Source organism: Molothrus ater, chromosome 12, assembly GCF_012460135.2.
Source record: "Molothrus ater isolate BHLD 08-10-18 breed brown headed cowbird chromosome 12, BPBGC_Mater_1.1, whole genome shotgun sequence".
NCBI classification, from domain to species: Eukaryota; Metazoa; Chordata; class Aves; order Passeriformes; family Icteridae; genus Molothrus; species Molothrus ater.
Window position 1 is genome coordinate 14,937,592 of NC_050489.2, and position 27,815 is coordinate 14,965,406.

General features: G+C 50.7%; 1 protein-coding gene across 2 annotated transcripts; it reads right to left on the minus strand.

Annotated features, from left to right (window-relative positions):
* Positions 1-484: 484 nt before the first annotated feature.
* Positions 485-27,815, minus strand: CSNK2A2 (casein kinase 2 alpha 2). Of its 2 annotated transcripts, XM_036390357.2 has the most exons (12): positions 27,649-27,815; positions 27,342-27,453; positions 16,443-16,544; positions 15,671-15,721; positions 9,584-9,643; positions 7,504-7,587; positions 6,212-6,322; positions 5,896-5,997; positions 5,482-5,582; positions 4,614-4,762; positions 4,333-4,426; positions 485-921 (listed from the first exon to the last, which is right to left on the minus strand). In XM_036390357.2, exons 1-11 carry the CDS (start codon positions 27,750-27,752, stop codon positions 4,350-4,352), a joined length of 1,053 nt encoding a protein of 350 aa, XP_036246250.1. In that variant the 5' UTR covers positions 27,753-27,815; the 3' UTR covers positions 485-921; positions 4,333-4,349. The 2 variants fall into 2 exon arrangements, with proteins under 2 accessions (XP_036246250.1, XP_054372135.1); XM_054516160.1 differs by lacking the exon at positions 485-921 and having other exon boundaries at positions 2,908-4,426.

Genomic DNA, 27,815 nt, shown 5'->3' on the forward strand with positions numbered 1-27,815 from the left:
AGCTTGGCCAGCAACCATTATTGCAGGCAGACTCTCCTGAGCTCTGCCAGTGAAGGACCACATCTTAGAGGAACTCCTGCAATGCAGTGGCCCTTGGGCAGGACCTCCAGGCTCACAGCTTTGTGGTCATGGTGCTGGGGAGGAAGAGGAGAACCTGAGCCCAAGAAAGAGGAAGAGATGGGAGCTCCAGTGGTTCACAGACAGAGCCATGCCCAAGCCTCCCCAAGGCCAGAAAAAACAGGTACCAGCATTAGCACTCAGGCCACCACTCAGGCAGGCACCTTCAGAAGAGCATGGGGGCCTAAGGAGGGAAAGGAGAAACACCTCCAAAGGTGGCAAGTGGCTCCTTTGCCTCTGCCCACACTGACTTTGTACGATTTTCTCTTGCTTTCCTCACCCAACCTGTCCTAGCTGGGCACAGGGAACAGCTCACTCTGCCAGCACTCTCCAGCTCCCTCCCCACTGAATACTCCTCCTTGCATGCTTCTTTTAAAACTTTTATTCAACAATATAGAATTCTTTTAATTATAGTATAGAACTGTCCATCACGATACTACATCCCCTCCATGTCCTGGAAGAGACAGGCACAAGCTGTCCAACCATGGTCCATCAGAGGTCGGGGGGGAACAGCCGGAACAGAGGAAGGAACGACTAACCAACAACTGCTTTGCACACCCTTCACATTTCCACGCTTTCTGGGTCAGGAAGAGCTCAACAAGGAAACAGAGGCAGAAGAACCTTTAACACTCGGAGGGAAGGGCTGCGGTCATGGCGAGGCGAGTGCCGTCCAGCCAGGCGTGCGCCCCGCTCGGAGCCCTGCCCGCGCCGCGCAGTCCGCCCGCCGTCGCTCTACCGCGCCGATGGGACGTTTGATTTGGTTCTCATTCTGCTTATGGAAAATTGGGAGCAACAGCATCGGACCTGAGGAGAGACGGGAGGAGGGAAGTGAGCGTCGTGGGGCACTGCCAGCTCAACAAGGAGCTCCTCGGCTGGGCACGCTGCCCCCGATCTGCCACCCCACCCCAGCCAGGCCCAGGCGCACCCTCCATGGCCCTCTGGACCTGGGGACAGCAGGGAACCTCTGCAGGGACCTGGGCACAGCATGGAACCTCAGCCTGCTTTGGAAGAAGTGAGAAAGGAAGGCAGAGCTGAGCAAGGCAGGAGAGAGATGCAGTCCAGCAAAGCAGAACTGTCACAGACAGCCAAAGACAAGTTTGGAGTTTTTTTCCATGACCTGCTGTTTGGAGTTTCCCTCCACTACCACAAACACCTCCCACAATTCCACTTAAAGCACCCATCGTGCCCAGCACACTTGCAACAGACAAGCTGGCAAGGCTGCTTGCTGCATCCATTTCCTATTGCATCCCTCAGTGGCTGTGGGGCTCAGTTTTGAGTCTTTCCTCTTACAAGGCACTCAGCCAAACCAATGCTCTACCTCTGCTAGAAAGCTGGAGCCAGGCCAGCTGAAAGGCCAGGAACATGCACTAGGACTCTCCTAATTTTCTCCAGGGGAAAGCACATGAAGATGCATGTTCCCCAGTCCTCTTAACTTCCTAGGTACAAAGCACTCTTCCCCAGCTCCTGGCTGTCCTTGCAGCCAGGAGAATCTTTGCTAAGGCCCAGAGGAGAGAAGGATTTCCTGCTCTGAGTGCTGGAAGAGCCACTGGCTGCAGAGACAAACTGGTGCAAGCTGCAGTTAAACATCCCCTCTGCCCTGGGATCAGGAGACTCCACACCCTCCTCATTCCCAGACTACTCTTGCTCAGCTGCTGTTTCCCTCCAGGATGACTCTGTCACTGCTCATCCTACCCTAGAGCTGGGGTAGGGATGTGGGGAGATAAGGGGCAGGTTATTCCAGCCTCTCTGCTTACTGCAACCAGGGAAAGCCATTTCAGTCTCTGGAAGAGCAACTCTCTTCCTCTGCTTGCGGGTACCAGGAAAGAATTCCTGACGCAGGGTTACAGAACAGACACTTCCCCAAGTAGCACCCTGAAATTTCACCATCAGGTTCAGATACTGTCAAGCATTTATATGCAGCACACTCATACACAGTGGTCAACAGTGTTCACCTACCAAAGTTCCCCCACTCAACCCATTTTTCTTCTCCCCACCTCTTCTGCCTTGCCCCTCCAGAAGCTGGGAATGCCAACACACAAGAGCTGGAAAACAGACAAGCTTCTCCCATAGCAACTTGGACAGGCCATGAGAAACATCCACTTCTCAGTGGAGCAATTCAATGGATATTTAAAATCAGTTCAAAACTTGATATTAAAACCCCAAACCAACCCTGCTGCTACTGGCACAGTGTAAGAGCACAAGAGACCCCCCTGCCCCTCAGGCCGGGCAGCCAGGAGGGTGGGCAGATGGAAGGAGGGCTGGGAACACTCACCAATGCCTTCAGCAGCCTCTGCAGGAGAGCAAATGCTAGCAAGGCCCTGCAGGATGGCAGCAATCACGGGCTGCACTTCAGCCAGACACCCAGGACAGTCCCCAGGTGCAGGGAGACAGCTACTCCCTACTCAGCACATCTTTAGACCAAGCCAGCCACGCAGGCTGAAAGCAGATGAGCAGGGGGGTGCCCAGGTGGAGAACCCCGCGTTCCAGCTGTGCACTGGTGCCCTGGTCTGACCCACCAGGTAACAGCAGTCAGGTCAGTCCCTCAGTGCAGCACAAGAGCTGAGCCCCACGCTGTGCCCAAACCCTCACACCTCCTCTGCAGTGGAGACAATCTGTCCCAGAGAAACTCTCAGGGCTGACAGCAGGAAGAACTGCAACCAAAGACTGAGTGAGAGATCCCCAAAAAGCACAGACAAGAGGGGCTGGAAGAGCCGACCTGCCCTCCTGGAGGAGACAAGGCCTCCAGCTCTCAGGCCTTCTGGCTATCCCAGAGATTTGAGACGGCAGACATTCAGACGTATAGATATTTATTGGTTTCAGTGAATTATACAAATGGATTGACCTGCTGTCGATGCCAATAGAACTTTATTGGAATATGGAATGTAAACAGATGTTTCAAATAGAAACATTGCAACCTTATAAAAAATTAACTATTTCAACAATGCCGCAGAAGGAAATTCTGTGTTTAGGTGCTGGTGGGAAAACACTATCTCCAGCGTCTAGGTTTGAGTGTCACCAGAACCACTTGATGAAGTTACACACAGAACAAGTAGAGGAGGCAACTGTGAATTGTGGGGCTATAAAGCCATCGAGGGATCTGATGAAAGAACCCATAAGACGAACCCCCCACCCCCCAACAGGATCGGCACCCCGGAATTCAACAAACGGCTGACTTTGTTCAAACACTGTGTGGGATTCCAAGGCCTGGATCAGGAGCTGCACAGCCCCCGCCCTGACGCCGCTGTTTGTTGATCCTCCCCCCTCCCTGTGCTCTCCTCCCCGGCCTCCTCTCCACTCCTCCATGCTGCGGTGCTGGATTGAACCGCTCCAGAGCTGTGCTCTGGCACAAGTCTGCGTCTGGCACGAATTCTCATGGGAGCCACGTCATGAGGTACGTGGTTGCACACCTATCACAAGAAATCTTGCAACACTGACTTTCCTGAGCTCGGTGGGAAAGTCTGGATAGTCCCTCCCCTCTCCTGCCACAAGAGCAGCCCTCACATTCACAAGTTTCCAAAGCAGGTCTATTGAGTTTCTTCTCAGAGCGAGCCTTTGTCAAACACACTGGAGGGGGGGATCTCCTCTCCCCAGCAACTCGGATCAGTGCCTTCGTGTTAATGCTCCAAACCAATCCCGAGATGCTGCTGGGTTTGTGGGTTGTTTTTTGTCGAACTCCCCCCCCCTCCCCCCCAACCACCCCGGCATTCACAATTGAAACTGGAATTCAAGGGCCAAATTCAAGCCCAGAGTGAGCAGTAAAGACTTGGACCTCAAAACAGAGTTGCACCTGCTGACCCCCAGCCTGAATTTGGTTCATTCAGAGTCTACAAGTCAGAAAGGCAAGTTTAGAAAGAGGCATGCTAAGGGCTGATGGTGGAACAACCAATTTGTCCTCACCAGCATGGTGGGGAAGGCTGGACTGAGAAGGAAGAGAAGGATCCATAGAGATGTGAACCAGAATCAGTTGTGTGGAGCCCTGGGGATATCACTACATATTTAGCTCTTGCAAGACCATTTGCCCAGGGCTTTGGTACCACAGGGTTAGAGTTACATTAACCACAACCACCAGAGAGGAACTGAGGTTTAAGACCCCCCCCCAAGGTTAGATTTCTGCCAAGTATAAAGGGGAGGGAAAGGAGGGGGGGGGTCCTTGGTTCTTTTCCCTTCACTGTGTGACCGAAGGTTTTGCTTTTATTTGTAAACATCTTGAATTACCCGTCGTTTTCCAGTCCTCATCGTGCTGTTGTCATGCCACTGGAGAGCACAGCATTTTCTGAGCTGGGCTGGGACTGCTCCTTCACCACTGGATCTACAGGAGACAGACCAGGCAGGAAAAGGAAACAGCATTTAATAAAGCGGAAGCTCCACCCAGGCAAATCCTTCCAGAGAAACTGCCCTGAAACCCCACAGAGCTGCTAAGGCTTTTGCAGAGTGGGGAGCCAAAATGTGCCCCCACAACTCCATCCCTGCTGGCCCCAGCTACTGCACAGACTCACAGAAATAGGGGTGATCCATGGCCTCCTTGGCAGTCAGCCTCTGTTGATGGTCATATCGCAGCAGCTTGTCCAGGAGGTCAAGGACTTCAGGACTGACCAGGTGCCTGTTCTCACTGTGGATGAAGTTCTCCCAGCGCTTCCGGGAATGCCTGCAAAGGGACAGAGGGACCAGCTGTCACTGCACAGCACTGCCCCCATGTCCCAGGGGAATCACCTGCCACCAGCCACTTCTGAGTATAGGTGGCTGTGATAAACAGCTCACAGCTCTTTCTTACACAAGCTACTGCCCAGAAAACACCTGCCAAAGGTGGAAAATCTTCTTCTTTATGTAGACAATTGTATGATCTCCTGTGCCAGGAAAGGCACAACATTGCACATTCCCTTCTGTCTTCAGGGACTAGACAACAGCATGTGGCAGGCAGGATGACACTCTTGGGACTAGAACTGGTCTGGCTTGCCAGCCAGCCTCACAGAACCTGTCCTCACTAATCCCAGCCTCACAGAAGCTGCCCTCACTATTCCATCCATTCCACTTGTCCTTTTCAGAAATCTCAGCTGGAAGACTCTGAGCTACTCAGCCCACACTTAACTGCAGTTTCTACAGCTCCATGTAAAGGATGTGAACATGCAGGAGAGAGAAGAAATAGGGGATGGCACAGGAATCATGGGAGACACAAAAGGAAAGAGCCTGCATTTCAGTGACTTCCTGAGATGGCACGAGCAGCTAGATGTGAAGCCTGCAAGCAGCACCGTTATCCAGAAGATCGAGCAGGCCTTTGCTGAGAGAGCCTCAAGGGTACAGACATCAGTTTATCTCCCTCTCTGTGCTTACAAGGAAAAAAAGGCAGCATTTCACTTCTCCACTTACTGGCCCAGGATGTCATTGAAGTGTGGGTCCAGTTCTATGTGGTACTTCTTGAGATACCCATACAGCTCATCTGTGCCCAGGACCTTTGCAATGCGAACCAGCTGGAACAAAAGGAATGTTCAGAGAGCAGAAGGGCACCCCAGCACTCTTTTGCAGAGCCAGAGCTACCCAAATCTAAGAGCCCTCCTTCTGGAAACATCCAGACAGAAGGATTTTCTCCCTTGAAACTTGCTTTTGCAAGATGTGCAGAAAACAAGTTTCCTACACAAGGCAGCAAAATCAGAGATGGCTCAACCAATCATAGCAGCATCCTCCCAGCCTGGCAGCCCCATCCCCAGAGCCTCCCCACTGTACACACAGAGATGAACTGGGGACAAACTTTTCACAAAGCAAGCCAGGTAACAATGTCTTTACTTGGTCATAATTGTCCTGGCCGTGGAAGAAGGGCTCCTTTCGGAAGATCATGCTTGCCAGCATACAGCCTAAACTCCACATGTCTAAGCTGTAGTCATACATCTGAGGGAGAAAAGGAGAAGCTGTCAGAAAAGGCACACTCACCACAGCCTGGTTCCCCACAAGCACAGGCAGTCTCAGTCTTTGTACTTCACAGCCAGCCTCTCTCCAACCCAGGCAATGCCCTGACAGGCAAAACCAGACAACCCAAAGGTGGCTGAAGTGCAGCCACAAGTGTTATCACTGGATAGACAGCAAGGAGGAGACAGACTCTTACTTGGTAGTCCACAAGGAGCTCTGGTCCTTTGAAGTACCTAGAGGCCACACGGACGTTGTATTCCTGAGCTGGGTGGTAGAACTCGGCCAGACCCCAGTCTATGAGCCGCAGCTGGGCAGGCAAGAGAGACACAGAGTCAGCAGCCAGGCAGGAGGAGCCACACTGGCCAAACCTCAATCCCCTGCTGCAAGGGTGGAGCCCAGGGTGGAGGGAGGCCCTCTGTGGACAGCAGATGCTCTGAGCAGTTCTCTGATCAGGTTTTTCCCTTTCCCCTAACATCAGCTGGTGGGGTAAAGCCCAGCTTAGAGAGCTCCACTGCCTTCTGAGTCCAAGCACACTTTTACTGCTGGGCAGCTGGCTCCTCACCAGCACCACCAGGTCCTTGAGTACTAAGGGACAGGCAAAAGTCTCATCCCACTGTTTAGAAGGGCTGAGCTGAAAGCAGTGTTGATTTTACCTAGGGACTGAGAGCAGAAAATGGGGCAGGAGGGGCTCAGCACATCCTGCAAAGCAGCCCATCCCCACAGCTGCAGGGATGTGTCACTCTGAGTTTTTAAGATTCTCTAAGCTTTCTGATGTTGACATTCTTGTAGTGAATTTTCTCACACACTTTCTGTAAATAACTTATTGTTTTGCATTCCTCTATGGAGGAGGAGAGAGTTGATAGACTGTTGGTTTAACCAGTAGCATTGGAGAGGTGCCACTGTCACCCTCCAATCCACTGTCACTTTTGGAAAACTATAAATGTTGGAGTCAGAAAATAAACGGCCCTTTTCTCTCGTTCACCTTGAGAACGGTGTGAGCGTGTGTTCCTTTGTGTCCTATAGCAACAGGGATGGACAACCTGCTTACTAGGGATGGACTCCAGTAAGAGATTCCCTTCCTTATATACCTTGCCTTGCCTGTACAGCCACTGCTGATTGACAGAGAGGGACCTGTGGACCACCAACTAGTTCCTTGACACAAATTCCAGGTCCCTGGGGCAGGCACACTCAGCACTCAATGGGACAGAAGTACCATGATGGGATGGGGTAGGCCCCTGTGCTGCCCATTTCCTGTGCTCTAACCAGCACACCCCAGCAGTGAGGAAGCCATGGACTCCCACTGAGGTGCTTCCCTGTGGGACTTTGACCATCTCCTGATGCTGGCACAGGTGGAGGGGAGCCAGTAAAGAAAGGTTACAGAGGGTTGTGCAGATTAGAGGGGTATCTGCCAGGGCTATGGGCACAGAGGCAGCAGAGTTTTCAGTTTCCCTGGAAAACCCCTGCTTGTAAGCCCTGGTGTCACAGTACCTTTTTCTGTTGGTGGTCTATCATGACGTTGTGGGGTTTGACATCCCTGTGCATGATTCCCATGCTGTGACAGTAATCCAGGGCCTGGCAGACACACACACACACATTAGACATGGCTGTAACCATGGGCACAGCATTACCAATGAAACAGTTCTCAGCCAGAAGCAAGAGTTCACAAGAAGTGCCATAACCCTGGCACATGAAATGAGCAGTTTCAGCTCTTATGCTGCACATGATAAAATGACAAGCTGGCAACAAGACTGTATGGACCTTGTGCCCTACTGCAGTCACAGGTATTTCCTGTGCTCCCTGCACAGTTGTTGAAGAACACAATGCAGAGAGGTGTCCCACCTGGTGGCAAGCCCAGTGCTCCAGCCTGGGGTAGCCCTGTGCTTCCTAGGTCAGGCTGTCTTCCCTAGCAAGGGAATGATTCCTACATGCATGCAGTTTCATGGCCTTCCAGTGAGGCTTTCCACTTGTGTCCCAAAACACACTCAAGTTAGAAAGTCACCTCTGCCCTGCTGATTTAAGCCAAACTGCACTTTAAAAAGGCAAGTGATAGCACATGAGGGAGAGCAAAGCTGCTTCAAGCTTGTAGGCAGGAGCACATATAAGCTCCCCAGCTCCATGACCTTGCACCACTTGCCCACCCAGCGCAGCTGTTCCCTTGAGCAAGGGGGTGAGAATGTTGTTTTCTCATCTCCAAGGGGAGGGAGATCCATCCATCAACATCTATCAGATGCTATGGCATCTCCAGCAGCACAGAAAGAGGGTACAGCTTGTGGTCATTCAATATCCAAGACACCAGTGCCAGGGAAGCAACGCTGTCCTTGGGCCTGTGCCACAGAGGGAAGCAAGGAGGCAACAGCTTCCATCCCAGCAGAGAACAGCCCTGCAGGGACATGTGGCCTCACAGGACTCACACAAACTGTGCTCCTGGATCGCCAGTCCAGGAGATCTCTAACAGGTTACACAAACTGCTTCCAGGGATGAAGCTCTTCTAGTGTCTTGTGTCTCAAGGATTGACTGAACTTCATCACCCCTCCCATCCTAATCCCAGGGTGCCTCAGGCTCACTCCCACACCCAGCAGGAAGGTCCTTCCCTTGGAGGGAAGCATGGGGCTGAAGAGAAGAAAGCCTCCCTTGAGCCCACTGGATCTGTTTCAGGAAGTCTCCTTCAGTCATCATGTCCTGGAGCACAAAGGGCTTCCCTAGCCTGCCCCACTCATTTCCAGACAATGGGAGCTGCAAAGTGCCAGCCCAGAAGTGCCAAGGCCCTGCTAGGACCTGAGACAGCCAAGCTGCTGCTCCAGCAGGTCAGCCCAGAACAGCCCTGGGATGGATGGGTCAGAGCTGTCAACTCTCCCTGGTGCCCTGGGGCCTCCCCTGTCCTGCAGCTGGAGAGCCCCAAGAGCCAGAGCAGCACATCCCACAGACCTGCCATGGCTCCTGGAGGGAATTCCCATGGGGAAGTGCAAGCTAGGCTAGTTAAGGGGAGGTATTTAGGGCACTCCTCACCTTTCATCAGAGGGGCAAGGAAAGCTTTGGCTGGGAGGTGTCAAAGGAAAATACTGATGTTACATGTAACAGCTGCCATAACTAGTGGCAGCATTCACCTTCTGGGGCTGCATTTGAATACTGCAGCAGAGGAAAGCCTGGAGCTGCCAATCCCTCTCTTCTACTCTCCCTGGCATCACAGTTCCCCAGCCCTGCCTCAAGGGCCTTGTCCTGGCTCTGGCTGTTTTTCTGGGAGTTGATTTTCCTCACAGCAGCCCAATGGTGCAAGAGTGATAGGGAGACCAAGCACAGCTCTACCTGGTGACACAATCACAAAGACTTTAGACCTCAGAGAATCACAGACTCTTTGGAGGTTACCAAAGCCCCCCAATTTGGCTGCAATACCTCACAGCAACAAGCCAGGTAACCTGATCTCTTCCCAAACCTTCCCAGGTTATGAGACTTGGATTCTGCACTGAACACAAGGGAAGGAACCTCTTAGCAACAGTGCCCCATGAGCCCCACTACTGCCACCCTCATTCCTGGTCTCCCCATCCAGACTGTCATGTGCAATGCCACTCACCTTAAGCAGCTCATACATATAAAACCGAATATCAAAGTCTGTCAGGATCTGGTACAGTTGCTGAAACAGATTTGGGGAGGGAGGAAAAAAAGAGAGAAAATAAATACTCCAGATTTGGATTAGTTTAATTTCCTGAACCTCACCTGCTTCCAGTCATTGACCCAGTCCAGATTCCCTATGAATGCTACCATTCCTGAGGGCTCTCCTGATCTCAGACCTGCCAGGAAATCTAGAAAGGATGCAAGAGCTCCTGTGAAATGCTACTGGCATCATTCAGACTTGTCACAACTTTCCAGCAGGAGATGTCTGGCTGTCTGTCCAAGGTGAACAGAGCTCTGGAGGAGGCACAGACAATTGTGACTTTCTTTCTGTTGTCAAGTCACTGTGATGACTTTGTAGGTCAGCACTGACAACAGCATTCAAAGAAGGTGGGCTGGGAACACATGGGAAGGTGTCCAGGTGTTCAGGGTGTGACAGGGAGAGGAAAACATCAATCTAAAGGAGCATGGGATTGGGAGGCACAGAGAGAGCCAGCCTTAGAGCCACAGGGCTGTATCCTCTCCTCTATCCCAGGGTAAAGGCTAATGCAACTGAAGAGCACAGGAATGCTTGTGGGACCAAGGAGAGCACAACTCGAGTTGTGGGGAAGTGCTCACTGCCACCACTCTGCTGTCCTGTGTCCTGCAGCAGCTCATGTGGAGGTGACAGAGCTCCAGGGGGGCACTTTAACCTGCCCTGTGCCACCAGCACCATCACAGAAAAACTCATCTTCCTGCTGCTCCCACACCAGGTCACAGCTGCCCCCAAATCTGCCTTCAGAATCTTTCACTGGCTGTGGAGTCAGTCCAACCTTGTTGAGCTGTCCTCTCTCTCAGGGAAAGCAAGGCAAGATGCCAGGGCAGGGCAAGGAAGGACACTCACAGGTCAGCAGTGGGACCAGACCTCTCTGGCCTTTCTTACAAACAAGGATCATCTCACAGCTCAGACAAATCACCAATTGCATCAGCACTGGAGCCCGCTGTCCATCACAGGCACCCCTTGGCAGCTTCAGGAAAAATCCCAGAGCAAGGGATTGAAATTCACATTCCAAAGAAGCAGCTCTAGCCCTGGATCCCCTCCAGGCCCATGCTGAGATCCTCAGGTTCCTGCCTTACTGAGGTCCATCTGCAAACAGCCCCTGCCCAGCCCCAAAATCAGAAATCATTTGACAATATACAAGTGTCACTTACACACACAGAGCTTTAACAGCCTCCAGGACACAACTGCATTGTATTCTCGTGAGCTGGGATGATCCTAATGCTTTGGAGCAACCCAGTGAAGCAGACAAGTGAGCAGGGAGCAAAAAAGACATAGCCACAAGCTACAGAGCCATAGCAGGGATGGATTTCCTGACTTGTGCACAACTGATGCAGGACACAGGGCCAGCAGAGGACAGCTGAGTCCTTCCAGGTCTGTTTAAATGGCCTCCTAGGTTACAAACACTCTAAGAAATGTGTAAAATATCCCCCTTCTGGCATTCACTGCCCTGTTCAACTTCACCTGGCAACACCAATGCGCCTGGGGAAGGAGGAGGGCAGGAAAGGCAGTGGCATTACCAGTCTAGGCCTCATTTTCCCTATTCCCTGGCTCTCTGCCTCTTGCTGCCTGTAAGTGGGAAGGGAGGGGATGGAAGGGAGGTCACCAATGTCTTTCTTCTCAGACCTGCAATGCTGTTGCTTCTCTGGCTCGTGGCCTTCGGCACTGGGCCATGATAAGCCCAAACACTGTTGGGCAAACAGCATTCAACAGATTTCCCTGGGAGAGCTGCCTGTGCAACCCAGCCCCTGTGACCTCTGGCAGTGCCAAGGCCAGCAGTGCCCAGCTCTGCTCACCACAGGGAACAGTCCCTGCAGGAGCCTGCTCAGCCCTGCAGGCAGCCAATGCATGCAGACAGCTCTGAAGGACAGAGCCAAGGTTTCCACTGCAAGCAGCTCCTGCACAGGCAGCTGCCTCTAGCAGGCTTTGACAGTGGGCTCCAAATCCCCTCTGCCCAGCCTAGCAGGGCAGGACAGACACCCGCTTTGCAGACATACCCAGCTCAAACATCTGCTCAGCACTCAGGATCCCACAAGGCCCCAGAGGACCTGGGCTGGTCTCCTTTCTCCATACAGAGCACCAGGAAAGGCCAAACCCACCCACAGACAGCCACTACTCCTCTCCAGCTTTCGGTGATATTTTGGCACACATCACAGAACCAATCATAAACCAATCCTGTTTGTGCCTGAGGAGGCAGAGACACACTTCCCCCAGCATGGGGCTGACAGGAGTTAAATGCTTATTCCTCTCCCTTGAGTGAGCAACACAGCTGGCTACGTGCAGGAAGCAGCATCTGCAGAGCAACAGGGTGGCTGTGAGGAGACACACTGCTTTGGGGTGCAGGGCAGCAGCAGCAACAAAAGGAAAAAAAAAAGGAAAACAGTTCCCAAAGCATCCAGTCTTGCTTGGCAGCCGCCACACAAGGGAGGAGAATCTTTTCTACTTCTGCATTGCTTATGCAGGGCAACAACCATTTTTTTAAACAAACTCTGGATGTACAAGGATAAAACCCATGCACACATTTCCCTCACAGCAACTGGGCCTGAAAAATCACCAAAATGCAGGTGAAGTGGAAGACTTGACTCAAAAGCCCACTGTACCCACAACTCCAGCAGGCTGAACATCCTGGAGCAGCCTTCCATTGCTCACCTTTCTTACCCATTTCATCTTCAGCTCCTTGAGACCTGTCTCTGGCCCCATTTGCCTTTTTGGGGCAATGAAAGGCACAGTACCAGGTACAAAATACATGACAGCTGACAGTGGCTGAAGTGCAGGCGTCTCATTTCTAGTTTGAAACCAATTACCAATAGACATTTAATTTCACTGATGGCTCCTCAGTTGCATGTGGCTCTGCAGTGCAGCTTTCATTTAAGGCAAATTGCTGTGGGGAGCTTGAATGCTCTCAGATGACAAGTAATGCAGCAGGTCTGAAGAGAAACACTAACCCTGTACACAAGCTGCTGTCCTCACACAGCAGAACACAGAATACATATCCAGCCTGGCTCCAGCTCATCCTCCTGGCAAGTGCTGTCACTTCCAGAAGGGACCAGACAGGTAATTTAAGAAAATGTAATCAGCTCTGGGGGGGTATCACCTAAGTCTCCTGTTTATACCATCATTTAAGAATAGTGAAATAAAAGCTTGTGCTTCTGATCTGGGATCATCCACAGCCCCAGCTTGGATCCCACAGAACTGCAGCTTCTGCCCAGGCACAGAGAGCTGAGGAAACCCAGCAGCCACTTCCATGGTGCACTGACATGAACAGTGTTCTGCCATTTGAACAGGCAAAGGGGTCAAAGTATAAGCATCAAAGCAAAAAATAAAAATGCTGGAGGAAAGGAACTTCCAGAAAGGAGACAACTGAGCAGACATCCAAGTTTGTGAGCAATTACTGCCAATGGGACAGAGAAAAATGAAAGCATGTGGAGTGGTCAGCAACCACCTGGTGCCTGCAAGCTAGAGGAGCTAAGGCCTCCCAGCCTTCCTCACAGGAGGAAGGTCAGCCAGGACTGCCAACACTGCAGCAGCATTTCCCCTCCAGAGCTGCCAGCAGGCTGGGAGTCACAGCCCTGAGCCACACAGGCTGCCCTGGGAACCCCTCACACACCCTGAAGGTGATTTGCCAGTGACATGCTGGCTCTCATCAGTGCTGCTGAATCCAGATGCCAACACAGAGATGGGCACATCAGCAGCAGCCACATCCAAACAAAGAGAAGAGGTCCTTGGCACCTGGATTAGCTCCTGTGGCACTTAACTCCAGCAGAACTTGGCTGCCCAGGGAGGTAAGGACTATGGAGCAGGGGGACAATGACTGGGTGCTCTCCAGCTGCTTCACATGTGCAGGCACAGAGCAAGCTGAGACCAACACAAGTGGTCTCACGTACTCTGAACTCTCTGCTTGGCACTTCAGAGCAAGACAAGAGACATCTTGGGAGTTTCTATATAGAAGAAAACACCCACAGGCACCCTCAGTAGAAGCAGCTCTATAATCTGCAATTAGCTGCAGCCCCAAGAACCTACTCAAACAGGCAGACAGCTCATGGGAGTGGAGCATCAAACAACCCACACACCCCATACACAGCTAGGGAAATTCAGGTTACAAATAAGCTCTGAACACAAGAAGCCACACTGCATGCCCTGGGGACACACTTGCATTCCCAAGACAAGTTATTCCTGCCTTGTACCAATCAGCATCAAAAGCATCAATACTTTCTGTCTTGGACTTGTACAGCTGTGAATCTGGACTTCCCCAAGGAGCAAGGCTTTCTCCCAGGAGCCTACAAAAGTCTGCTGCAAGCTCATGTAGTTGTTTCTAATGCAACAGCCAGAGCTGAGCACTGTCCCTTGTGCAGTGCCAGTCCAATGCTGCTCACTGCTGCAGCAGTGCCCAGCCTGGCTCTCCATGTGGCCAGGATGGCCAAAGGACCATGGACTCCAAGCCCAGCATTTTCAGTTAGGAGTCACCAGCCCCAAGGTACAGCTGAAAACTTCACTCCATGGACACATTTCAGTTTCTGGGGGATATCCTTGAGGAAATTTTTTTTCCTCTAAAGATACAACAGAGTGGTGTAATCACATTTTGACTTGGAGACACAAAGCAATCCCCAGCAAGGTGTACCAGTGCCTGAGCAATGTAGCTGATGTCAAGACATGTATTAAAAATAAAAATCAATGAAATAATTAAAAGGTCTCTAAAGAGAAAGTTTAAAACTTCTAGGACCAGCACTCCAAGGAGGCTGTGGGTCACAGAAGCACAGAGGCACTGGCACAGCCCAGCTGATGTCAACAAAGCCCAGGCAAACCAAACCTGCTTTAATTAGCCCTGAAAGGTCACCACAGAGCACTCCTCTCATGGCTGTTTACTTGATGGAGGCAACACTCCTCCCTACCCAGAGCTGTCAGGGCAGATGCTGCTGCAAGTTGCTGTTATTATGGCTCCTGCAGTTATATCTACATGAGATTAAACAGCACTCAGACCTTCAGTGCAGCATGGCTGCAGCTCTGGCTACATACACACATCCCACCTGGCAGCATCCAGCTCACCAGCCCACCCCAGAGGGACACAAACTATGTGTGCTGCCCCTCAGCATGCAGGGCTGCAGGAGCTGCTTCCCTTACAACCAACACCAGCCCAAGATCCTTCTCTGGGTGTTTGGTACATCTACTTCCTGCAAAACCTGTACCTACATAATGATCTGTGACAGAAAGGAAGAAAAATCCACCATCCCATAACATGGAATGAAAGAGATCCCTGAATGGAGCAGGAGGGATGACTGCTGGCTTTCTAATGGCAACTGCTCAATTAATTCCCCACCACTGACTTGGTGATTTAGGGTAAAGGCTCACATGGGGGAAGCAAAGGTACCATTAAGATAGGTGTGGCTGCTCATTATAGATCCCTTTTGTCTGGAAGCATTTTGGAAGCAAAGGCAGTTGTAGCTGCACTCAGACAGAAGGACCCTCATTTTGGGAACAGTAATATCCCTGGAAGTCCCCAGACATCAGAAGAGCCAGGGAATATGCAGCAGCCTCAGCCAAGGAAAAAATGTAAGATGTATTCAGGAATGTTCAATCCCTCATTACCAGGCCCACTAGCAGTGGGAGATGAGCTCTCCAGCCTCTGCCACCCCACAGTTCCCAGGTCTGAAGGATTCCAGAATAAATCAGTGTCATCAGCTCCATCAACTGCACTGCTGTAAACAGAGCACTAGAGCTCAGGGATTAACTTGGGCTGAATATATAGCACAGCAGTGATTACTAAATTGAGAGGGGAGCAAGAATATCTAAACCTGTTGACCTTACTCCTCAGAGTTGGGACATTCAGCACACAAATCTTTTATGCCTTTTCATCTAGAGCCCATTAACAGGTTTCTGATTTACATTAAGAAAGAAAAGTGAAGCTGACAATTGTGAAAACTCTAAATTCCCCCCACAGCTCTTGAGAATTATATGAAAATCACAGCATTTTACAGAAATGGGAAGCCTCCCTCCCCTACACTCAGGCAAACTCACCTTAAAATCTGTGTTATTGATGTACTCAAACACCAGAGCAGGGGTCTTTGACTGCAAGAGAGAAAAAGTCATGGTTTAAAATACACACTTGACCTTTCTTTGGCTCCAAGAGACCTGAGAAAGCCTTTGCTTCCTGCCCAGCCCTCACTAGGGACAGCGAGGTGGAGCAGGACATGGCAAGTGCAGCCCTGCTCATACCCCACACTCTGAGCACCAACTCAGCATTTTGGCCAGCGCTGCTCCCCCCTCGCCACGGAACAGGGAGAGCACTGGGCAAGGCAAACCCTGTCACCAGGAGCTCAGGCCTCCCAGCCTTCCTCCCAGGAGAGAGGTCAGCCAGAACTGTGACACTGCAGCAGGATTTCCTCTCCAGGGCTGCCAGCAGGCCAGGAGTCACAGCCCTGAGCCAGCTGCCAGTCACAGGAAACTCCCCAGGAATGGGGTAACTGTGGCAGTGCAGACCATGACATGACCACCGGTCACTGGGTAGGACAGCAACCAGAAGGATTAAAGAACTTCATATCCAGTTGCCCTGGCTGGTACTTAAGTTACAGATGCCAGACAGAAGGTTACAGGCTCTGCTTTCTTACAGAAAATTTGTAGGACTTCAAAACTTTCCCCCATCAGCTGGGGCAACTCACGAAGGACACAGAAGGGTGTTGAGGAGTCTGGGGAACATGGAAAGGAAGAGGAGCCCATCCAAAACAATCAGCTTGTGCCTTCAGCTGGTGGGAAGGCAATCCCAGCACACCCCCCCAACACAGGCACCTACCACTGGATCCTTGACAGTGTCAATCAGATTAATGATGTTGGTGCCACCACGGAGATTCTCCAGAATCTTAACCTCGCGTTTTATCTTCTTTTTCTTCACTGGCTTAAATAGACAAAAGAAATTAGAAGTGAGAGTCCTTTCAGAAATTAACACTGATTTCTGCCATTGATTTTGACTGGAACAAATCACCTCCCCTCCTCTCTCTGCTCCCACCCTCACATGGGAACATTTTTAGCACCAAGAGGAGACAGACACTTGGCATGAGCCAGGATTTCCCTCTCATCCATGAAACCCTTCCACGCATCAGGGGGACAATCAAACCGTGCCAGACAAACAGAACTGTGACTCCAGTAACTGTGGTTAAAAGTGCCTTGGACTGCTGGGTGGTAACCTCAGCATACTGATTCATGTTGTGCACTCAGAGTCACAGGACAAGCATGGTGGACCTAGCTCTGCTTTTGTTTACCAGCACTAACCAGTCTTTCACTTTTCAGCCAGTTTCCCAATGAGTACTTGAATCCCATGAAACGATAACCTGAGAGTCTCCAGCACCAAGATTACTTGTAAGCTCAGACACTGCTGTGCCTCACTTGCAACCACCTCAAATGCACAGAGCCAACTGCACTGCATGTCACTGCATCCATAACCATGATTATTTTTAAAGCCTGAAGACATTTTAAACAGTTTTGACTCCTCCTCTAATCTGCTCAGTCTCAGGAGCCCTCTTTGCAAAGTAAGCTTTCCTTTGGACATCCCCCTGTGGAGAGTGACAAAGAACAGCTGCTCCCAAGGCAGAGGCTCAGTGCCTGGGCTGGCTTTTACACTCTGCTGATCCAGTGGTTCACTTCAATGCAAATGATCCTTTCTGTAACTCATCCACTCCCAGCACAAGCCTAGCTCCATGCCTGCTGGAAATGAAAGGCAGTTTAGAGCAGATAAGAGGTGAGACTTTTTAATGAGCCTTGGCTATTTACCAGTGTGGGCAGCACCAGCTGCAAGTCACCAAGTCTAGCAGTCCTTCATTCCATAGCTGGAACATCCCCTCCTGCCCCACCAGTACCACTAAAAAGAGCTGCAGAAACATCTTGCAGGGACTGGTAAAGCCCTTTGCTAGTAAAGCCCCATCTCTGAGGCTGCTGATGAAAGCACTCTCCAGACTTCTAGCTTTCTAAAACATTCATCATCTGGCACTGAATCTGGTATGTGTGGAGGGGTGTGATGAGGAATGGCAAAGGTATGAGGCACCTTCCCAAAGTAACACACATTAGCAGATGTCTGTGTGAAGGACAAGGAGCTACAGGAGCTCAGCAGCTCATGCTCACCACCTCACCTCTGCCACAGCCTCCCACTTCTATGACAGCCACAGAATGCTGATGGTACAACTCATACTCCCCTTACAGGCAAATGCAAGGCAATCCCTGTTTTCAGACCCCTGGCAGAAATGTATGAGCAGACAGGAGAAGGAACAGAAGGTTTTATATAGTGGGAAAATATGGCATTTATGTAAGTGATAAAATATGCTGTATTTCCAGGCTCTTCAGGTGGCTGAAACCTTCAGATTCGAATCCTGCTCTTCTCCTCTTGCAAGTTAAAAGGCATGAGCTAGACTTTAAAGCCAAAAGATGAGAATCTCAGCCTGAAGCAAAGTGCCAAAAATAACACCAATGCCAGCACAGGGAGCGTCAGCACCTCATAAAGCCACTGTGGAAAATGGCAGCAAGGCCACTGCAGCTGTCAGAGCTGGAGTGATGCTGGGCAAGGCTTGCTGGGGAGTGGGACCAACAGCCCCAGAGCAGCACCCAGAGAATGCTGGAGCTCCTGGGAGCTTGGACACAAAGGGACAATCAGCCAGAGCAGGGGCATGTAAACCAGCAAGAGTGAGAGCTACATCTGGGAACCTGAGAGGAGGATGCTTCATTAGGAACTAATTTAATTTATGTCAGCATGGAGACAGACACCGCCCTTGTGTCACCCACATGCACAGATCTTACCAGAAGGCCAAGATGGAATTAGAGGATGTAATTTGGTTACTCTGCTTGTCCAGCGAGGCAGATGCACACACAAGCTGTTTTCCAAGGAACTTCAAAGAGGAATTGAGGCACTGATATCCTGAAGGTGCTCCCTGAAAGGCCTGGCTATGACAGACATGCCTTCCAGCCTCTCTGCTGCAACACTTGCACTTGACTGGGAGCTGAAACAGTCCCTGAACACAGCCAAGAGAACTGAAAGCCCACTCTGAAACACCTTTTCCTTTGTACTGTAGTTATTTCAGGGGCTTTTTGCATCAGCTAGGTAGGGGAGGATAATCCTCAATCCCTCCAAGATTCCCTTTTCTCCTTTCATAATAACCACTGCTCCCATTGGGGCAGAAGTTGTTGTCTTCCAGTCACTTCCACATGTTTCTTTCACCTTTTGCAGGATGGGAGAATGATGCTCTGCATTATCTCCATGAGAAATTCCATGGAGATAATCTCCATCTACCCTTACCCAATACTCATTAAAACACTAGAGCAGACAAAATCAGTGACTTTTAGAAAAAAGGAGAGAAGAAAGCTGGTCTTTTTTAATGAAATGCCTGCAGATAATCACCACCAGCAGCATCTCTGACATCACCAAGGGAAGATGCTCGGGTGAACACTGTCTCAGCAAGAGGGAGAGTTAAAAGCCACTCGCTGTTTGCACTTTTTCTGGCTAAGTTGCAGGGCTGCAGAGCTCTGGCCAGGCTGGTCACACCATCCCCACATCAGCTGTGAGCTGGGGCCAGGGCCCCACCAGCCTCCAGGCAGGGCTGGGGCTGGGAAGCTCTGCATCCTCAGCCACACTCGGAGTGGGGTTTTCCACCACTAAGTAAACAAGGATGAGGCAAAAGAAATGCCATTGGCTGAAGTCATTTCAGAGGAAAAGCTATTGCCTAGAAGTGTCCTCAGAGAGAGCAATGGGGGGAACAGTTTCCCCATTTCAGTGGTGACTGCTGGCCTGCACCCCATCCTGCACAGCTTTCACCTACCCAGCCTCATGCCACCTCCTACCCACAGGTCCCACACCACTGCTCCAGCCACAGCTGCACAGTCCCTGGATGTGCTATCCAAGGGCACATCACTGGGGCTCCTTTTTTTGTCCAGTAACCCATTCCAAGCCCAAGCTCTTGCATCTGGCAAGTCAAAAACCTTGGTGCAAACCACTCCAGCACATGGCCAGCACTGCATTGGGGGTCACTGTTCAAACCAGAGAAACTTTGCTGACTTCCTCACGTCCCAGAGCCCAGCAGAGCTGAAACTACAGGCTGGCAGCAGCATATCAGCCACACACCAGGATTAAGTCTGGGTTGCTACAACTGTCTCTGAGAGTCACTCGATCTGTCTCTCCAAGGATGTTGACTCCAAACACACATGGATTAAATGTGAACTGAAGCTATTATGGCCTCCAACCATCTGCCTCTCCCAGCAGGGATAGCTTCTAAAACACCAGCCCTTACAGCCAGAGTATTTTTAACAATACTCATTTAAGGCTATTTTATTAAACCAGGCTATGAACAGCAGCATTTCAGATTGTGCTTCCTACACAGGCCAGTCCTCCTGCACTGGGAGGGGGATTTCCTGCAGAGGAAAGGAGCAGGCACCTCAACAAAATCAACTGCTCCTGAGTTTGATCCACCTTGTGTTTGTAAGGCAATGTTTTACACAGGTACAGCCTCCAACTCCATCTGTTCCCACACCAGAGGTATTTCAAAGCTTTCCTCCATGCTGGGATTCTCCAGTGACCAGTATGGGTCAAAGCCCTTCCCTCTGAAAGGGGCTCCAACACAGTCTCTCTGCTCTGTGCAAACACCTACTTCTGTGAAATCTCTACAAACTTGACAGCTTGGAGACTTCTGTCGCATTTGGTTGAAATTGGCCAACCAGTGCAAAAACTCCTGGGGGGAGGAGGGGGAGAAAGGCTGACAGACAGCAGGATTGCGTAAGACTCGTTTCCATAGGAAACCAGGCTAAAAGACATGTCTCACTTTAACCGTGTCTACACTGGGAGGGGTTTAATTACTTCAACTGCATCAGTACCCTTAGAACAACATTACTGTCTAGCACAAGCCAGTTCTCCAGTTTCCCAGAAAATTGCTTCCTTCCTCAGGCAAACTGGAAGTGAGGTGGCTGTGGATTGTGGAGACAAAACATGCAGCTCACAGCTGAGTGCCCAGAGCAGAGGGACAAGATCACTCCAGCCACAGGAGGATGGTCTCTGTCCTCAGCCACCTATCCTTGCCTACCCTACCAGCCAAATGGATAAAGATGCTTCAATTCCCTTGAAAGTCAGGCAGAAGAGGCAGTGACAGTGACCAGAGCTATCCCAACTCTCTTTGCCCAAAGACTGGGGAGCATCATGCAAAGCTATCCCTCTGCAGAGGTGAAAAATGTCACACAATAATCTTTGCAGTCAGGTAGATCCAGAAGAAAACACCCTTTTGTGACCAAGAGAACAGATCCTGGGTCATTTCCCACAGGATCATGCAAACTTGTAAGCAGGGAAGGAGTCCAGCTGCAGTAAACACCAGCTGGGAGAATTAACATTGTTTGCTAAAATAAACCTTTAAATAAAAGACTGCAACCATCACTTCCTGTCTAGAACGAATAAATGGCTGCCTGGCTAAACATCTTTTTTTCTTGGTTTCTAAAGCAAAGGGAGAACACTGTTCTGTCAGATGCTCCAGTTCCAGCCTTCCCCAACAACCTGGGAAGGCACTGCTTGAATTGAAGCAAAGAGAGAAATCAGATTTGTTATCCAAAGTTCTCTATGCATTTTCTCACTGTGAAAGAAAAGCAGTGACCAGGAAGGCATGTGAAATACGAGTTAAGTCCAAAGCATAAAAATCATTTTACATTAGCCCAGAGCAGGCAGCCTGGCAGTGCACACACGCTGCCAGCTGAGGAGCACACGTGCTGCTCTGAAGGAATCCCAGAAGGTGCTGGGCTTTGCCCAGCAGGTGCTCTGAAACAAAACTGGGGTTAGCACAGCAGGAAAGAAGGTTTAGCAGTCAAAAGATACAAATCCACGAGAAACTAAAGTGATGTATTCCACCATCCCATTTAAAAAAATCAATTATTTGCTCACCAAGCCAGAATAGCCTGGAAATACAACGATGCTTCCAGTGAACAAGCAGGGAGATGTGAACACACAATGTCCAGGACCAGTGAAAGGCTCCAGCAGCATCCCTGTCACAGGCTTTGAACATTTAAAAGCTGGCACTAGAAGCTCATTTGTCTCTAGCAAGTATTATCAAAAGGATCACAATAATCGGCCTATAAAGCCTGACACCAATTGCTCAATAGGAAAATTGGCTTCAGAGCAGCTCTGCTTATTTTGCCAGACATCAGCTGGGAAACCAAATAATCGTATTCCAAAGAGCTACAAAATCGAGGAGCCCACTTATGTTAACATTCTGTTGGTTGTTTGCATTTTACCACTTCCATTGTGGAAATTCAAACTTTTGTGAGCTGCTCTTGAATTTTAGAAAAGAGGGGGGGAAAAACATACCTTGAAAGTACAAAAGTACCATTGCTTTTTTAGTTAAATAAAATACACTTAAGTTTGATAGAATATCCCAGCATGTATTCTGAAGGCAGTTTCATTCTTTCCTTCAGAATCCTTTTCATTCCAACATGGCACACCCCAAACCAGCCCTCCTGGGGCTTCAGAACTGCCCATGATACATCAAGAATTCTGCAGTCAACTAAAAGGGAGGCACATGAGGACCAAGCCCTGATCCCCATCACCATTCCATGGGATGGGAATCATTCCTTCAGGCCCTGCAAACAGACACAAGGCTGTATCTCACCCTTCTCCACGTGGATCTGCAGCTTTGCAGTTCATCAGTTCCTTGGTGTTACACCACCACCAGGAGAGTCACCAGCTGCATCTCCAGGCCTCTGCAAGGCACCCAGTGCTGTCCCAGTTGGTCTCAGCTCACACAAGGCTGGACTCCAGCAGCCAACTCTGCCAAGCTCATTGTGGGCAACCGGTGTTTGAAAGACCAGAGCTGTGTACCCATCTCTCTTGCAAAAGGGCTCATTTCAAGACTGCCAGAGGAGGAAGTGGGCCAGGGGGAGCTGATTCAGTGCATGCAAATGCAGGAGGAGCAAGAGACACAGAGTTAGCAGGAGCAGGCATTGAACGGCTTCGGTGGAAGGTCACTGATGCAGTCAAAAGCTCCAGCCTGAGGGACCAACAGCATCCAATCCTATTTCCCTGTGCAATCCCTTCTGCACACCAGCATGAGAGTCATTTCAGCCTCCCTCTAGAACAAGCTGATGTATGTAGGCTCTAAAGCTTGTAGAGACAGAAGAAAACTTGGCAGAGCCACCATCCCAACTTGGTTCTCTAGTTACTAGAGTGATAACTGGAGTTCAACACTGGCAGGATCTTCCAAGAGTGCCTGGTATAAGGAGCAGCTCTGGAGGCTTCACACAGCCCAAATGGGGGAACAGGGGAAAAACAAAGCCAAACAAGCAAGAATGCACTTGTGAAACCATGTACATGGTTGAAATTTCCAGTGCATGGACTCAGCACAGAGGGACAAAAGCCACCAAAGGAGAAAAAGGCTATTTCATCACTGCTGCAGGACCTCCATCTCACTGGTCCCTCTCCTTGCATCTGCATTCTTCCCCTACCTCCACCCATGTTGTGCCTATGCAGAGTAACCACACTAGGAGACGAAACAGCCTCTTCATGATGGGTTTAATGCTTTGCAGGCAAGCAGAGCATACATGGACACACAGGTGCATCACAAAAGCAGGATGACTCCTGATTCCTGCAGAGACCTGCCAACATGGATGCTGTAATCTCCACCCCCACGGAGGGGTGCAGTAGAGATGGAGGCAGTACAGGAGACTGGGAGGTGAAGGACACACCTACACAGGTGGTACAGCAAATGCTCAGCACCAGCACTAACTGCAGGTAACTTATTATAACAGCATCATTCCCACTACATGGTATCTATCACCTGTAGCAGTTACAAGCAACGTGGAAAGTCAGCCTTTGCCTTTTAGAGTGGCAACTTGCAACACTGTTCACATCCTCCAAGAACACTGTTACCCCAGAACAGAGGATTCACTTTAAAGGCATGCAGGGAGACATTTTGGAGCTGCATTAGCAGAAAAACAAAATGAGAAGCTCAAAGAGGCAGCACAGACTGACCTCAGTGGTCCATCAAAAACTTCTGTGTGGTAAGATATGGAAGAAGAGAGCTGTGCTTCAGATACCTGCATTGTATGTAGACAGGACAGGACAGTGACAGGAGTCACTGGCAACAAGGATGTCTTAAACTTCCTCTCTACATGCTGAGGAATGTCAGGCCTCATCCTGGGAGTCAAACCTTAGCATCAGATACGAAAACACGTACAGAACACTTTCACACACTCCCCCTTCCTGGTGTGGGCTGCCCCAAGGCAGGCAGGAAGCAGGGCCACAGCTGTACCCAGGCCAGGCAAATCAAAGAGCCGACAGGAACCTCCAACACCAGTCAGGGACTGAGGAGCAGAGCTGCTGCCTGAGTCCATGCCCTACTAACCTGAGGGGTAGGAAGGTCAGTACAGTGCAGAGTCCCCACACTTCTCACTCTTTGCTCCCTGAATACACTGAAAAGGGGGGGGAGTTGTCCTCTGCCTCACTGCTCAAGATAAAAGCTTTTGGAGGATGTTGGGCAGGAGGTGTGTCGTGTGGCAAACCAGGCTCCTGCCCCACTGCTTTGCACACACCATCCTCCACAGTGCATCCTGGTGTCCTGCTGCAGTGGAGTGAGAAACAACCTGCTTGCTTCATTTGCCTTTTTAAAAAAGAGCTGCAGAATTTTCCCAGGAAAAGTGACATTAAGAGCACCATATTTGTAAGGCACTTAATCCAGAAAATGGTAATGTCAAAGTCATTTGCATGATCTTAATTCTCTTCCTTTACTGATGCATGTTATGACCACAACTAACAACATCCCATTTTCCTGTAGGATATGCCTGGTTCTGCACTTGGGGCAGCAGAACTGAAAGGAAATGCTGGGTGCTGGCCAGGGAAACAGGACACCTTGCTTTATGGAAGCCCAAAAGGCTGAGAGCACTGTGGTACCAACCAGAGCCCTCAGCTCCCTGGCCTTGTCCAAAGGTAAAAAGTCTTCATGGAGCACTTACAGACAAACCAGGCAAGGGCTGCCCTAAGAGGAAGAGCAGTTATCTCCCTCATGCAGCCCTAAACCAGGACCTGTGTTCTAGTCTCAGCTTTGTTGAGGCTAAGGGACTTGCCCAAAATCACACAGGAAATCTCTGTGGCTCAGTTCTGCATCAAAGGGTGATAAAATTTCCTGACCTCTGTGGAGGATGGTACAAGATGTTCAGGTAGTGCAACACCAAAGCAGGGGAAGCACTTGCTATATGCTAGCTGGAGCTCAGTAAGGACAAGCTGCTTCAAAGAGCAAAGGCTAGGAAGACACACCAGTGACTTCCCATAAAGCTGAGATATCAAGACAGTGACTCCTGCTAAAACTCACTCTAACACCTAACATAATTTGTGCTCTCAAAAAATGTTAAAGAGAAAGGAGCAACTGTGCTAAAGAATTACATCCATTGCCCAACCATGGCACTTCCCTTTGACCCATCCCTACATCACACAAAAACCTGAAGACTTTTGGTTGCATTTCTCATCTCACAGAATCCAATTTTTTCTCCTGTTAGTAGGAACAGAGACACCCAGCCCCTTTGCTAAGGCTCCCCTGTAGATACATAAAATTATGTTTGCAATTAAGTTTTGAGTCTAGTTACAGGAAACCAGAGGCACTTTCCACAGATCAGAGTGATGCTATTGCCACACTTCACAGGTTTTCATAATGTACACAACGTGGTGCTCTGAAACTCCCTTTTCACTGACCCACTTTCCACTAAGGAGAAAGTTCATCTTTATTTATCTGGACCTTCTGCTTTTCCTTGCTCACTCACAGGAATGCTGTCTGCATGTTAATGCAAGTGGGGAGGGCCAAGGGAACCAGTGGCAACACCAACCACTTCATATCTGGGACAATCCAGTCTCCTGCTTGCAGGGCATTAAGGCAACACATTCAGGCCCCAAGGAGAAGGAGCACCCAGCTGCCCTCAGATGACTCTTGCCAGCTGACTCACCGTCCAAGGCTGACAGGCTCCCCAGACGTGACAGAGTTCAGCTGCCACAGGCAGGGCAGCATCGCTCCAGGGGAGGCTCTCTGGGCTGGGAAGAGGCAAGGAGCAGGGCTTCTGATGACTTTCCCTGCAGCCTCCTCTCAGCCTCGTGTTGCCTTTCTCTGTGGGACAAGACCTAGGATTTCAATGAACCACAGCAGTCCCAAAGAGGCCATCAGGGACTCCAGAGCAGCATGCACAAGTGCACAGTTTCCCCAGGCCAGCCACAAGGCATCTTGCTGTAAAATCCAGCTCTGCACTTGCCACTTGTGACCACTGTCTCGCAGCAAAAACTTCTGCCTGCATCTGCTTCAAAAAAGACAAAACCCCAAACCACAGAAAGCATCCAAAGGAGGGGGAGCATGCCAGAGGAACCTGGCTTGGCAAGGACACGTGAACCTCACCCTGACGTCAGGCTCAGCCACAGAGGCTCTCCCAAACAGCTCACCTGGCCACCTCCTTGCCCACAGCCAAAGCTGGGGTTTGTGTGCCTCCTCCCAGAGGCAGATGGAAGATCACACCTTTCCCAGGAGTGCTGGCTGGACAAACCATGACAAGTTCTTTGGGAAGCTAATGCAGATCTCAAGGAAGCAGGCACAGTGAGAGTGGGAATGTCAGCAGAGACAGCCAGACACGCTATCCCAGTGGATCCAGTGAATGCCTTAAGGCCACAGCCCTGCAGAGATGCATGTCCTGGAAAGCTGCTCTTGTCAGTGGCTGCAGGGGCACACTAAGCTCAGAACCGCCTGCACACTGTGGATGAACATATGCCCAAATTCTTAGGACACCCATGGTCAGACACTGGCTCCCACGTGCTCTTGGGGAACAAGTGACAAGTGTCACTGGTCCAACAAGTGACAGCCACAAGTGTCAGCCAAGCCAGAACCAAACGTACCTGCAACTCTAACCTTTCATCTCTGTCTTAACTCCCCTGCCTGCCCCGAGATCACCAACACAGAGTGCTGGTAGTTAGCACAGCTTGCTGTGAGCTGTTACTTCAGTGTCAAACACCTGAGACATGCCCTGCAGTGTACAACCCGTGCACAGCCATCCCAAACTACAACCTCCCAGTGCTGCACAAAGGTCCCCACAGCCCAACCCCACCAGGGTCAACACACCAGCACACAGGTCACCAACACTGCCAAACTTTGGTAGGTCTCCTTGAGCCCCCTCAAGTTTCCAAAGTGTTTGTAGTCTGGCTGTGATGAAGTTATTTTTCACATCAGATCCTCTAAAGGACTGAATATAAAATATTGGTGCTTTTTTAACCGCTGAGCATCCCATAGCCTGGCTCTGAAAAGGCCACATGCTGGCGGGTCTAGAGAGTAACAGAAGGATTCCCCCCTCCAGGCTTCACATTCCTGTTGAAATGGCAGTCCCTGGGCTGTTTTAGACAGGCATTGCCAGACACGATTTGCCAAACACAGGCAGAACACGCAACGCTGTTCAAATGTCAGGACTCAGAGCTCTCCCCCACCAGAGGAACTCTCAGCCCTGAGCTACGCTGGACAAGGAGAGGTGGAGACATCAGAACATCGCTACAGCACGCAAGACACCAAATCCATTTCCAAACACACCATCCCAATGTCCTTAACGAGAAAACAGGAGTTTTGGAGTGAAGAAAGAGATCCAACAGTTCTTTGGCCCTGCCAACCCAGCTCCTCTCTCTCTCGCTCCCAGCCAGCACAAGCCCCTACATCATCAACGGGATACTCACCTTGAGGATCTTCACGACGACCCTCTCGTTGTTGGTGATGTTGATGGCCTCAAAGACCTCGCTGTACTTCCCTCGGCCGAGCTTTCGAACCAGCTGGTAGTCGTCCTGGTTGCTGTGGGCACCAAGAGGAGAGAGGCGGCGGTGGGGGAAGAGTGGATAACGAACAGGGCAGCGGGCCGGGCAGCGGGGTCCCCTCCCAGCCCCCCGGGACAGCCCAGCCCAGCACGGGAGCGGGGGATCAGGAACCCTCCCCACGGGCTGAGGCCCTCCCGCGCCAGGGAGGGCGGGTCCCCGCACGGCGCTTTACCCCCAGCTCGGGACGTGCGCCTCGTAGTCCCAGTACTCGCGGCTCCTCAGGCTGTTCACCTCCGCGTACACCCGCGCCCGGCTGCCGGCGGCCGGGCCGGGCATGGCGGCGCCGGGCGGCGGCTGCAGCAGGAGGAGGAGGAGGGCGCGGGGCCGGCGCGGGAGGCC

Coding starts and splice junctions, on each gene's coding strand:
- CSNK2A2 (XM_036390357.2), bottom strand. CDS start 27,752: ATGCCCGGCCCGGCCGCCGGCAGCCGGGCGCGGGTGTACGCGGAGGTG. Junction 27,454..27,648: donor GCGCACGTCCCGAGCTGGGG/GTAAAGCGCCGT, acceptor TGGTGCCCACAG/CAACCAGGACGACTACCAGC. Junction 16,545..27,341: donor TCGTCGTGAAGATCCTCAAG/GTGAGTATCCCG, acceptor TGTCTATTTAAG/CCAGTGAAGAAAAAGAAGAT.